This window comes from Stenella coeruleoalba (assembly GCF_951394435.1).
Source record: "Stenella coeruleoalba genome assembly, chromosome: 17".
Lineage (NCBI taxonomy): Eukaryota > Metazoa > Chordata > Mammalia > Artiodactyla > Delphinidae > Stenella > Stenella coeruleoalba.
Window position 1 is genome coordinate 38,376,091 of NC_137163.1, and position 14,366 is coordinate 38,390,456.

The 14,366-nt window shown below is 39.6% G+C and overlaps 1 protein-coding gene across 11 annotated transcripts in view; it reads right to left on the minus strand.

The window, feature by feature from the left end:
* The window catches only part of CPQ (carboxypeptidase Q), a 487,312-nt gene that overhangs the window by 158,148 nt on the left and 314,798 nt on the right, over positions 1–14,366 (minus strand). For all 11 annotated transcript variants that reach the window (XM_079901122.1, XM_079901123.1, XM_079901128.1 and 8 more), the window contains one exon: positions 1,882–1,993. In XM_079901122.1, coding sequence (XP_079757248.1) covers positions 1,882–1,993 — 112 coding nt within the window. The remainder of the gene's footprint in view (positions 1–1,881; positions 1,994–14,366) is intronic.

Below are 14,366 nucleotides of genomic sequence, written 5' to 3' on the forward strand. Positions count from 1 at the left end.
TAAAAATCTAATTGAGGTGGGTCCAGGTCTCTTTTTACACTCCACTCTGCCTCCTGTCAAGCTGGTTGGAACACCTGGGAATAAAATTAACTTCTAAAATAAATATCTGTGCCCGGTAAAGAGGAAACTGCTGGATATTTGCCTGCCTCGTCTCTAGAACCCACTTCATTCTGGAATGAAGTTAAGGACAGAGAGAACAGATAGCCAAGGGAATATTTTTTTTAAGGTTAGAGGAGGAGAGCATTCACATATGGAGTCTCCCAGATCTCCTCTGAAGGAATGAGTGTTTTTCGATTTTATTTGCTGGGCAATTTCTCTCTCTCAAACCTTACCCAATTCTAAAAGCAGACTTGACATTATATCTTTATTGATAACTATGTGTGTAGGTGCATATGTATGTCTTCAACTATGTTCTAAGGGTCTTAAGAACAGAGGACATACTTTAAACCTCTCTGTATGCCCAACTTTTACAAAATGCTTTCACATAGTAGCTGCTCAGTATGGTAATGATGCTAAAAGTATAAGTATATACAATGTAAGTTTTCCAATTAGTTTGTTTCATTTTTTAAAAAACGACCCTGTATTCAGGTCTCCTAGAAAATTTTTAATAGCTTCTTTTAGTGGGTCAACTTTACGTGCCACCCTTTCCGCCCACAACCCGCCGGAGACATTTGGCAATGTCTGGAGACATTTTTGGTTGTCAGAGCTTAGGGGCTGGGGGAGAAAGGTGTTACTGGCATCTAGTAGGTAGAGGCCAGGGATGCAGCTAAACATTCTACAATGTACGGGACCCACCTCACAACAAAGAATTATCTGGCCCCAAGTGTCAATAATGCCAAGGATGAGAGACACCGGCCTCTTCAGAAGTTAAAAACATGCACAATCACCTTCCCATTTCTCCATTTTTAAAACACAAGTAAGACATAAAGCAAAATGATACACTAAGTATTTGCCTCGACCAAGACAATGTCAGTAGTCTAGTTAAGGTGAACAATTATTTAATGGGCTGATTTAGGATTAGAAGGGTTCATTAAAAACCAGAGGAAATGCATGCATTTAAACACATGTGTACTTAAGTAAGCAATGGAACACCTTCACCAAAAGGCATGTTCTGATCTTCACTACATCTGAAACCAAGGTTACTCCACAGTTACAATATAAAACGTTCTGCTGATGAGGCATTTTCAAAACCACCACTGGTTTGATTCAGACACGGAAGTCTCATTTCAGACTGTTTCATTATTTCTAACCTCGCTCAAAATCCACCTTTTGACGAGCACACAAAGAGGAAATGTATGGTTTTTGCTTGTAAATAGGGTCATCAAAATAAACTGTTTTCACAATTAGTCTTTCCTTTTGATGCCTGTCCCATGTCTAGGTTAACCTGGCAGGTCCAATTTTTCATCCTAGATTCCTTATTGTGGCCAAAAGCACCATTCCTTCAGGCCTACTTTGGCTCCTTGACTTCTATCATGGAAAGCAGTAAAGCTATCCTAACAGCCTGATGATGTCTTTAAAGACAAACAAGGAAAAGGAAGTGGGGGAGCTGCTGATTTTTCTTTCCACTTGGTTATGGTTTCCTTACACAATCTCTAGCTGATGTGGTTGCATTTGCTACAGTTTTATTTGCTTGTTCATTTTCCCCCGTGGCTGATCGTATTTGATCCTTTGGCTGTCTGGTGGACACTTGAATAAGAATTTCTTTCTTTAAGGGGACAAATTAGTTTTTTTTCTGGGAATCAACTGACAAAAAACATACAGACCTCAGGAGGATCTTTAAACATGGCATAATAACCAATCTGTTGAGCATTCTGTGTATTGAGTTAAACATGTCACCACTGACACTCTCACACGTTGGTTAACGACTTACTAAATACTTACCAAGATCTTTAATAAGCGAGAGCGCTTCCCATGATATAAAGGCTCCTCCACCATCATCCATCGCACCCTGCCCAACATCCCAGCTGTCCAGATGTCCACTGACCAGTACAACCTAGAATAATAAAAAGAGAAAAAAAAAACTGAGCAGAAATGACATCAAAGAAGAAGCAGTCATAGGCATTCCAAATATATAAATGAAACTTGTATATTTTCTATTTTTACTTTTTAAAAGGTGTGTCATTACTAGTGGAAAACTTGGTATAGCGGTGTAAGGTCATCTTAATAGTAATAAAACTTCTCACCTTGTACTTCTCTTTATTAATATAATTTTGAATACTAAAGAAAAATGGTTTATTACTGACAGATGTTTGACAACTTTATTATATGGCTTAAAACCTAAATGACATAAAAATGGAGCTCAAAACTTCAACCATATTCTCAACTGTCCCAAATTCTAGCAGACAAATAATAAACATGTGTTGAATTGAATTCAAATGAAAAAGTGAGAATAATTTATTTATTTTTAATTATTGTGCTTTGTGCATTATGAATCACTCTGGTGTTGAATAAAAAAGTATGCTGGAGTTACAAACTAGAGTCTAATTAAACAGAAGAACCTTTAAGAAATATCTCAATTCATGTGTTAAATAAATCTGTTGATTATATTATAAATTTTACATCACCAAAGGTTTAAATTTTTTTCAAGAATCATTAGTAATTCTCTCCAGGAAAATATAAAAAATATTTCAGTGAAACTAAATTTTATGGACATATTTTATTTTATTTATTTATTTTTTGTTTTGTTTTGTTTTAATTTTTATTTTTTTAACATCTTTATTGGAGTATAATTGCTTTACATTGTTGTGTTAGTTGCTGCTGTATAACAAAATGAATCAGCTATACGTATACATATAGCCCCATATCCCCTGCCTCTTGCGTCTCCCTCCCACCCTCCCTATCCCACCCGTCTAGGTGGTCACAAAGCACCGAGCTGATCTCCCTGTGCCATGCAGCTGCTTCCCACTAGCCATCTATTTGACATTTGGTAGTGTATATATGTCAATGCCACTCTCTCACTTCGTCTCAGCTTACCCTTTTCCCCTCCCCATGTATGGACATATTTTAAACAAGTTAAAAACCAAGTAAAATGATGCTGGGTTAATAGGATATCCACATGGCAAGTATGTGTCTTGATCTCTAGATCATGTAGTATATGAATATCAAGTCAGATGAATTACAAATTTAAATAAAGATATTAGAGGAAAGCATAGAACAGCTCTGTCAACTTAGAGTAGGCAAAGATTTCTTAAACTGGACAAAAAAAGTGCAAACCATAAAAGAAAAAATAATAAATTGGACTTTAAAAGTATTAGGAATATTTGTTCATCAAAAGACTCCATTACAGGAATGAAAAGGCAACCCACAGAGGAGAAAATATTTACCATACATATTTCAACAGAGGTCCCATATCCAGATTATATAAAGAACTTCTATGAAACAGTAACAAAAAGAGAGTCAAATGATAGAAAAATGGGCAAAAAACTTGCACAGACAATTCACAAAAAAGGGATATATCAATACAAATTACTAATAATCATATTAAAAGTTGCTCAGGTTCATTATCATCAAGGAAATATAAATTAAACCACATTCAGTACATATCCACTGGAATAGCTAAAATGAAAAAGACAGAAAGTATTGGTGAGGAGGTGGAGCAACTGGAACTCTCATACATCAAGTGTGAGTATAAATACTTACAACCACTCTGGAAAACTGGCTTATCTACTAAATCTGAACATACAAACACCTTAGGACCTAGCAATTCCACTCCCAGCTACACTCCAACAGGAATGGATGCATATGAATGCTTTCACCAGAAGGGATGTACTAGAACGTTCAGAGAGTATTCATAATAACTCCCATCTCCCCCACAAAGAAAACTACTCAAATGCCTGTCAACGGCAGAATGAATAGTGTATTGTATTGACCAATGGAACGCTGCGCGGCAGTGTGAATGAACAGATACAATCAATACACAATAAATACACGAATCTCATAAACATAATGAAAAATGAAAGAAATAATACATCGTGTATAATCCCATTTATGTAAGATAGAAAAACAAGCATAACAGGAGAGTGGTTACCCATGGTAAGGAGGGGTAGTGACAGGACGAGGACACGAGTCGAGCTGCTGGGTGCTGGTCATGTTCTGTTTCCTGACCAGGTGCTGGTCACGTTCTTTTTTCTGGGTACTGGTTACACAGGTGCACTCAGTTGGTAAAAGTTCATCTTGTTATACGCTTAGAATTTGTGCATGTTCTCTGAGAATATTACACTTCAATAAAAAAGCTTAAAAAAACCAAGCTCAACAGATTGATTCTACATACAGCATACAGTAAATAAATAAACCGAAGTTGAACAAATGTTCTTGATGATTAACAGGAAAATGCCCCAGGACTTCGGGAAAGTAGGATTTTGGGTTTAAAATATCAGGGTGACCCCTTGCACTGCCTCATCCCCTGAGCAGCTGCAGGATCTCCCACTGACTCTGTATATACAGGCAGACCTAGCTTACTACTTCATTGTAGTTATAAACAAGTACAATGCCCCAGACTAACAAATGGCCATGTAATGAACCCAAATGGATTGTTTCTCAGGAAAAAAAACAAAAGAAAAAAATGTGTTGCAATAGCAGGAAATTCTGATTCAAAAAGTGGTGTAATCCCATGTGGGATGAACAAGCCAATTAGTCAACATTCTCACCACCCTCAGGACCATTTTCCCAATGAAGTTAAAGTTCCAATGGATAAAAAGTGTCAAAATCTGTTTTAATCAACTTTTTCTCAGAAAACACATGAGTAATTAAATCAAGGCAGCTACTGTTTTAACCTTCAGACTATCTGAGGTTGTCTTACAATTATATTTCTTTATGTTTTCTGAAATATCTCTGTTCTCTAATCCAGAATTATTACTTAAACTAACAGTGAAAAGATGGAAATGGTTTGATGATAGGAAACTAAATGATATCCCATAGGATGAGGTCTTTGGCACAGTGATATGGAAGAGAGTTTGTTTTACTCTTTTTTTTTTTTTTTTTACAAAACCAGAATATATTGGGGGTTACCATGGGATAGTAGTAATTTTAATATAAACTGATTTAAAGACTAGGTGATGACAAGAAGCTACTTCTAATTCAGTAGCATATTTAATGAACTTGAATTTTCCTAATCATAAAAGTTTCAACCTAAACCTCGAAAGTAGTAGCGCAGGAGGTCTCATTCAACAGGGTGTCTGGCTAGCATGCTGTAATGCAGGCTCACAAAGGATAACCCAGAAAAACATAACAAAGGGTCAGGCAGAGATGAACATTACTTGTAACATATTTGGATCTGATTTAAGCAAACAAAACAAAAACAGACAACTCAGAAACACAGTAAACTCCAGATTTATGAAAAAGGATCACGTTATAAAAGATAAGGGAATGCACCGGTTCTGCTGCCAGATGTGCAGCCCTTAGAGCAATAACATGGCCTAGAACCAACAGAGAAGGGGGGTGCCCCCTCATCTACCCTCCTTATGCGCTGCTCCCCGAGGCAGGCAGAGCACTGACCAATCCCCTGCCCTCCAGCTTCCATCTCACCACCATCTCTTCCAAATGCAGTAAAGAGTAAAAATTATTCAAACAACAGCAAGAGCCAGGAGCAGCCACAACAAAACAAATAGGAAGGCAGAAAGGGAACACCGATGCTCTGAAATACAGTTTGCTATTTGTGAGGCACACATTAGCCCTGACCACCAAAGGCTCAGGTCTTGGGGGTGGGGGGAACTTCTGCAGTAGGGCAGAGATGCACTGGATGACAGCCTGCGAGGATGAAGAATCAGACTGGCAGCAGCACAGAAACACCTGCAGGCCAGCTGTGGGTCTGAGAGCAAAGATACACTAAATCAAAGGTAGACAGAGAGCAGCCCGAGGACAAGCCCCCGCTTCGTTGTTATTGGGGCATATGGAGATACTGAAGGCAAACAGATTTGCTTGATTAAAAGATAAATAAGAACACAATCGAAATGGGACATATGAAAAATATCGCAGAACAAGGGAAAGAGAACAGCATCAGAAGAAGTACATTCTTATGAAAACAAGCTAATACAAGATCCTGGAGAAAATGTCATGGTCTTGGGCATTTATGCATGCATTTATTCAACAGCTTCTACTGAGTTTCTCTTATGTGCCAGAGATACAGAAATGGAAAAAACAAGCAAATATTCTGCCTTAATGGAATTTATATTCTGGTGAGGGAGACAGGCAATAAATAAATATAACGTAATGATAGTTTTAAGTATTATGAAGAAAAATAAGGCAGAGGAAGGGAATAGAGAGGGTAGTGGCAGGGAGAGGAAAAATCAGTCAGCTTCCTCCTAAGGTGTAGACAGCCACAGGAGAATTCTGTCCCTACCCTAACAGTAAGAGAAATCTGGATAATCTAGAAAGTCATAACTTTTTTAGGCCCATCAGAGATCTGAGATTGTAATTCAACCAGAGGAACTGAATTGCAGAGGATAACGTGCTCATCAAAGGAGAGGTGGGATACATGAACTGGCTGACTTTAGCAGCGACAGGGGGGAGAGGCCACAGTCATAAAAGCAAGAATGAAGACAACTGAAATGTTAACAAATTCTTAAAGGGTTGAGTGTGTGTTAAGATGAGAGTTTAGAATCCCTGGGAACCTCCCACATAAGGGCTCTAGGTACCTATTTTCTAGATCTTTTCCACAAACTTCCATCATGGGCTCACAGGAAATAAAGAGCAGGGCAGAAGCCCTAAGAGAGCCCACCTCGTGGTGCAGGGATACATATGACTGGGTGCTGTCGGGAGCAGGCAGCAAATACACCTACTTCTGGGACGCTTCTCTCATAAGAAGCCGAGGCTATCTCCCCCTGGGGGAGAGGCAGAAAACTGCCCTGCAGGGCAGTACTAGGCAAAGGCTGGCGGCTACAGGAAAAAGGGTAGAAACTGCACTCCCACCCTACACTGACACCTGTCTCCAGGAGGGCAGGAGACTTGCCCACGCCCAGAATTCTGCACTGATGTAAAGAGTTCTGCTGCCCCTGGGTAAGGGACGAGGTACGCATCCCCATGACTCCTGGCAGAGTTTGGCTTTCACAGGGGGAGGAGCAGAAATGCTGAGAAAGCCCCACTCTTTTATTTTTAATTAAAAAACAATTTTTATAGGAGTCTAGTTGATTTACAATGTTGTGTTAGTTTCTACTGTACAGCAAAGTGAATCAGTTATACATATACATATATCCACTCCTTTCTGGATTCTCTTCCCATATAGGCTATTACAGAGTATTGTGCAGAGTTCCCTGTGCTATACAGTAGGTCCTTACTAGTTATCTATTTTATATATAGTAGTGTGTATATGTAAATCCCAATCTCCCAGTTTACCCTCCCTCCCCCACCTCCTGGTAACCATAAGTTTGTCTTCTACATCTGTGACTCTATTTTTGTTTTGTAAATAAGTTCATTGGTACCATTTTTTTAGATTCCACATATAAGCGATATCATATGATATTTGTCTTTCTCTGTCTGACTTACTTCATTTAGTATGATAATCTCTAGGTCCATCCATATTGCTGCAAATGGTATTAATTCATTTTTTTTATGGCTGAGTAATATCCCATTGTATATATGTGCCACATCTTCTTTATCCATTCCTTTGTCAATGGACATTTAGGTTGCTTCCATGTCTTGGCTATCGTAAACAGTGCTGCAGTGAACATCGGGGTGCATGTATTCTTTCATATTATGGTTTTCTCCAGATATATGCCCAGGATTGGGAGTGCTGGGTCGTATGGTAGTTCTATTTTTAGTTTTTTAAGGAACCTCCATACTGTTCTCCATAGTGGTTGTAACAATTTACATTCCCACCAACAGTGTAGGAGGGGTCCCTGTTCTCCACACTCTCTCCAGCATTTATTGTTTATAGACTTTTGATGATGATCATTCTGACCTTGTGAGGTAATACCTCATTGTAGTTTTGATTTTAATTTCTCTGATAATTAGTGATGTTGAGCATCTTTTTATGTGCTTTTTGGCCATGTCTTCTTTGGAGACATTTCTATTTAGATCTTCTGCCCATTTTTTCATTCGGTGGTTTGATTTTTGACATAGAGCTGCATGAGCTGTTTGTATATTTTGGAGATTAATCCCTTGTCGGTTGCTTCATTTGCAAATATTTTCTCCAATTCTGTGGGCTGTCTTTTCATTTTGTTTATGGTTTCCTTTGCTGTGCAGAAGCTTTTAAGTTTAATTAGGTCCCATTTGTTTATTTTTGTTTTTATTTTCATTAAAGAATAGTCAAAGCAATCCTGAGAAAGAAAAACGGAGCTGGAGGAATCAGCCTCCCTGACTTCAGACTATACTACAAAGTACCGTAATCAAAACAGTATGGTACTGGCATAAAAACAGAAATATAGATCAATGGAACAGGATAGAAAGCCCAGAAATAAACTCACGCACCTATGGTCAACTAATCTATGACAAAGGAGGCGAGAATATACAATGGAGAAAAGACAGTCTCTTCAATAAGTGGTGCTGGGAAAACTGGACAGCTACATGTAGAAAAATTAAACTAGAACAATCTCTAACACCATACACAAAAATAAACTAAAAATGGATCAAAGACCTAAATGTAAGGCTGGACGCTATAAAACTCTTAGAGGAAAACACAGGCAGAATATTCTTTGACATAAATCGCAGTAACATCTTTTTTGATCCACCTCCTAGAGTAATGAAAATAAAAACAAAAAATAAACAAATGAGAAAGCCCCACTCTTGATCTCAGGCACATAAAGCCTGGCTAAGACTGAGGGGCAGAAGCACCAAGAAACCATCCTGTCCCTGCCAGGAGCCTCCAGTGAGTAACAAGCAGAGCAGTAACAGTTCATAGCCAAGGGAAGGGCAAGGGGATATAGAGACCCCTTCTGTGGTGCAGGCATACAGAGACTGCTGAAAGCTGAGGGTGAAGCAAGGCACTGGGAAAACTGCTCTGACAACCCAACCCTTACACTAAAAACAGACTAGCAGCAGCAGCATGAAGTATGTGAGCACCAAAAGCAAGAATAGAAATGATACAATCCAAACCTAGCTCAAGTCTAAACAGATGGACTGTATCACCCTCACACTAATGGCTTGATAGAAGAGGTGTTCTCATTTTTGAGCATGTACACTGCTCACCTCAGGCTCTACTGTTCTCTTATAGATGATATCCAGCTCCCAATAAAAAATTTTGAGTTATAAAATAAGCAAGAAATAAAAAGAATTTTTATCAGGAAATAGAGTACTCAATAGAACCAGACCCTGATATAGCCCAGATATTTAACCAATCAGACAAAGACTTTTCTCAGAATTCATGTAAAAGGCATTTCACAGAAAAGAACTTATGAACAGCCATCAAGCATTTGAAGTGACCAAACTCATTATTGATCAGGGAAACGTAAATTAAATCCTCGATATCACTTTGCACCTATCTAATTGGTAAAAAGTTTTAAACCTGACAATATGAAGTTGTGGCAAGGATGCTGAGCAACAGGAATTCTCATCCACTGCTGGCAGGAGCAGAAAATTGTTAAAATCATTTAGGAAAACAATTGGGCATATCCTTTTAGGATGACTACATCTCACAGCCCAACAATTTCACTTTAGGTGCAATTTAGAAGAATTCTGGCAATTGGGCTCTTGGAGACGTGTACCAAAATGGTCATATAGAAACAAGCATAAGGCCTCAAACTACAACCAACCCAAATGTCTATCAGCAGTAACAGGGGTAAACTATGGTACAGTCATACAATGGAATATGATAAAGTAGTTATAATTACCTAGAGCTACATATATAAATATGTATAAATGAATATAAAAACAGAAATATGAAAGAAAAAGCAAGAACAAATCACAAAAGAAATAGAAGAGTATGATTCCATAGTACAAATTTCAAAATTCAGTGAGCTAAGTAATATAATCTTTAGCAATGCATACAGAGATGATAAAATTATGAAGAAAAAGCAAAGTAATGGTAACCCAAAATTAGGATATCATTTATATCAGATGGGGTTAGGGCAGAGAGGGGGAAATCATCATAGAGGGGCACACAGCGGGCTTCTAAGGCACTGGTAGCATTCTATCTCTGAAACTGAGTGAGAACACATGTAAACTTTTCATTCTTCTTCTTTAGATTGTACATACATGCTAAAGTCTTTTGAATGAATGCTATACTAAACAATAGCAAGAGTTATCAAAGGTAGTTTTTTAAGTGAGTTCAAGCAAACATTAAAGGTCAGATTTATCTCATACTATTTCAACTGTTGCAAAGCAAAGAAAAATATGGAAAATGTCTACATTTACTTAAAATCATAATTTTGTTACTAAAACATGAAAAAGGTGGTATCCCTTCCTAAAAACCAACTAGAGAGAAAATATAATTGTAAAATCTAAAATAGTTGTATCGAGCAGCATATTGAAAGCTATTGCAATATAACAGCTCAGTGGTCCCCAAAGGCCCATGTTAACTAGAAGTTATAGATACGTAGCAGATAACACAGTCATCCTTCCCTCAATATATTCAGAGTGTTTGGTTACAGGGCCCCCAGGCAAATACCAAAATCCATGGATGTTCAAGTTCCTTACATAAAATGGTGTAGTATATGCATCTAACTTATGCACAAACTCTCATATATTTTAAATCCTCTCTAGATTATTTATAATGCCTAGTACAATGTAAATGCTATGTATATAGTTGCTGGCTTGCAATAAATTCAAGTGTGGATTTTTGGAACTTTCTGGAATTTTTTCCCAAATGTTTTCAATCTGCAATTGGTTGATTCCGTGAAGGCGAAACCCACAGACGCAGAGGGCCAACTGTACTAATAAAGGGCTAGTATTGGCTCATCCTTACCTTCTCAGCATGCCTAGCTTTTCACAGTCTGCATTTTAAATTGTGAGCTGTATACGTATTTATCTAAACCTGACCAAGTTCTCGTTGATCAATCTTCAATAAATGAGATGGTCACTTCCTTTGAAGCATGCTTCATCTTATAAATGTCTTGCTCAATCATAAACCAGAAAGACAACTACCTGGTGGTTTTATTTTTTGCTTTTGTGATGTTTTGTTTTGTTTGCAGCTGCTTCATTCTTTTTGCCTCATTTTATTTGGTTTATTTTAAGAGCTAGCAGGAGAGACCTTCAAGACGGCGGAGGAGAGAAACGTGGAGATCGCCTTGCTCCCCCCAAATACATCAGAAATACATTTACATGTAGAAGAACTCCTACAGAACACCTACTGAACGCTGGCAGAAGACCTCAGACCTCCCAAAAGGCAAGAAACTCCCCACGTACGTGGGCAGGGCAAAAGAGAAAAGAAAAAAATGGACCAAAGAATAAGGATGGGACCTGTACCACTGGGAGGGAGCTGTGAAGGAGGAAAAGTTTCCACACACTAGGAAGCCCCTTCACGGGCGGAGACTGTGGGTGGTGGAGGGGGAAGCTTCAGAGCCGCGGAGGAGAGCGCAGGAGCAGGGGTGCAGAGGGCAAAGCGGAGACATTCCCGCACAGAGGATTGCAGCCGAATAGCACTCACCAGCCCGAGAGGCTTGTCTGCTCACCTGCCGGGGCCGGCGGGGCTGGGAGCTGAGGCTCGGGCTTCCGAGGTCAGATCCCAGGGAGAGGACTGGGGTTGGCTGCATGAACACAGCCTGAAGGGGGCTAGTGCACCACAGCTAGTCGGGAGGGAGTCCGAGAAAAAGTCTGGACCTGCCGAAGAGGCAAAAGACCATTGTATCAGGGTGCACGAGGAGAGGGAATTCAGAGCACCGCCTAAATGAGCTCCAGAGATGGGTGCGATGCGCGGCTATCAGCGTGGACCCCAGAGATGGGCATGAGATGCTAAGGCTGCTGCTGCTGCCACCAAGAAGCCTGTGTGCAAGCACAGGTCACTATCCACACCTCCCTTCCCAGGAGCCTGTGCAGCCCGCCACTGCCAGGGTCCCGTGATCCAGAGACAACTTCCCCGGGAGAACACACAGCGTGCCTCAGGCTGGTGCAACGTCATGCCGGCCTCTGTTGCCGCAGTCTCATCCTGCCTTCTATAGCCCTCCCTCCCCTTGGCCTGAGTGAGCCAGAGCCTGCTAATCAGCTTCTCCTTTAACCCGGTCCTGTCTGAGTGAAGAACAGATGCCCTCAGGCGACCTACATGCAGAGGCGGGGACAAATCCAAAGCTGAACCCCAGGAGCTGTGCAAACAAAGAAGAGAAAGGGAAATCTCTCCCAGCAGCCTCAGGAGCAGTGGATTAAATCTGCACAATCAACTTGATGTACCTGCATCTATGGAATACCTGATTAGACAACGAATCATCCCAAAATTGAGGCAGTGGACTTTGGGAGCAACAATATATATACATTTTTTTTCCTTTTTCTCTTTTTGTGAGTGTGTATGTGTATGCTTATTTGTGTGATTTTGTCTGTACAGCTTTGCTTTTACCAATTGTCCTAGGGTTCTGTCTGTCCGTTTTGTTTGTTTGTTTTTTTAGTATAGTTTCTACTGCTTGTTATCATCGGTGGACTTTTTTGGTTTGGTTGCTCTCTTCTTTCCTTCTTTTTTTTATTACTTTTTAATTATGTTATTTTTTAAAAATATTTTTTATTTCAAAAACTTTTCTTTCTTTCTTTCTTTTCTCTTTCTTTCTTTCCTTCCTTCCTTCGTCCCTCCCTCCCTCCTTCTTTCCTTTCTTTCTTTCTTTCTTTCTCTTCCTTCTTTTCTTTCTTTCTTTTTCTTTTTCTCTCCCTTTTATTCTGAGCCGTGTGGCTGACAGACTCTTGATGCTCCAGTGGGGTGTCAGGCCTGTGCCTCTGAGGTGTGAGAGCCGAGTTCAGAATACTGGTCAACCAGAGACCTCCCAGTTACACATAATATCAAATGGCAAAAGCTCTCCCAGAGATCTCCATCTCAACTCTAAGACCCAGCTCCACTCAACAACCAGCAGCTACAGGGCTGGACACCCTATGCCAAACAATTAGTAAGACAGGAACACAACCCCACTCATTAGCAAAGAGGCTGCCAAAATCATAATAAGGTCACAGACACCCCAAAACACACCACTGGACATGGTCTTGCCCATCAGAAAGACAAGATCCAGCCTCATCCTCCAGAACACAGGCACCAGTCCCCTCCACCAGGAAGCCTACACAACCCACTGAACCAACGTCACACACTGGGGGTAGACACCAAAAACAACGGGATCTATGAACCTGCAACCTGCAAAAACGAGACCCCAAAACACAGTAAGTTAAGCAAAATGAGAAGACAGAGAAACACGCAGCAGATGAAGGAGCAAGGTAAAAACCCACCAGACCAAACAAATGAAGAGGAAATAGGCAGTCTACCTGAAAAAGAATTCAGAATAATGATAGTAAAGATGATCCAAACCTGGTAAATAGAATGGAGAAAATAAAAGAAACATTTAACAAGGACCTAGAAGAATTAAAGAGCAAACAAACAATGATGAACAACACAATAAATGAAATGAAAAATTCTCTAGAAGGAATCAATAATAGAAAACTGAGGCAGAAAAATGGATGAGTGACCTGGAAGATAAAGCAGTGGAAATAACTACTGCAGAGGAGAATAAAGAAAAAAGAATGAAAAGAATTGAGGACAGTCTCAGAGACCTCTGGGAAAACATTAAACACACCAACATTTGAATTACAGGGGTCCCAGAAGAAGAAGAGAAAAAGAAAGGGAATGAGAAAATATTTGAAAAGATTACAGTTGAAAACTTCCTTAAGTGGGAAAGGAAATAGTTAATCAAGTCCAGGATGGGCAGAGAGTCCCATACAGGATAAAACCAAGGAGAAACATGCCAAGACACAGGTTAATCAAACTATCAAAAATTAAATACAAAGAAAAAATATTAAAAGCAGCAAGGGAAAAACAACAAATAACATATAAGGGAATCCCCATAAAGTTAACAGCTGATCTTTCAGCAGAAACTCTGCAAGCGAGAAGGGAGTGGCAGGACCAACTTAAAGTGATGAAAGGGAAAGACCTACAACCAAGGTTAATCTACCCAGCAAGGATCTCACCCAGATTCGATGGAGAAATTAAAACCTTTACAGACAAGCAAAAGCTAAGAGAATTCAGCACCACCACACCACCTTTACAACAAATGCCAAAGGAACTTCTCTAGCCAGCAAACACAAGACAAGGAAAAGAGCTACAAAACCAAACCCAAAACAATTAAGAAAATGGTAATAGGAACATACATATCGGTATTACCTTAAATGTAAATGGATTAAATGCCCCAACCAAAAGACATAGACTGGCTGAATGGATACAGAAAAACAGACCCGTATATATGCTGTCTACAAGAGCCTCACTTCGGACCTAGGGACAAGTACAGACTGAAAGTGAGGGGATGGAAAAAGATATTCCA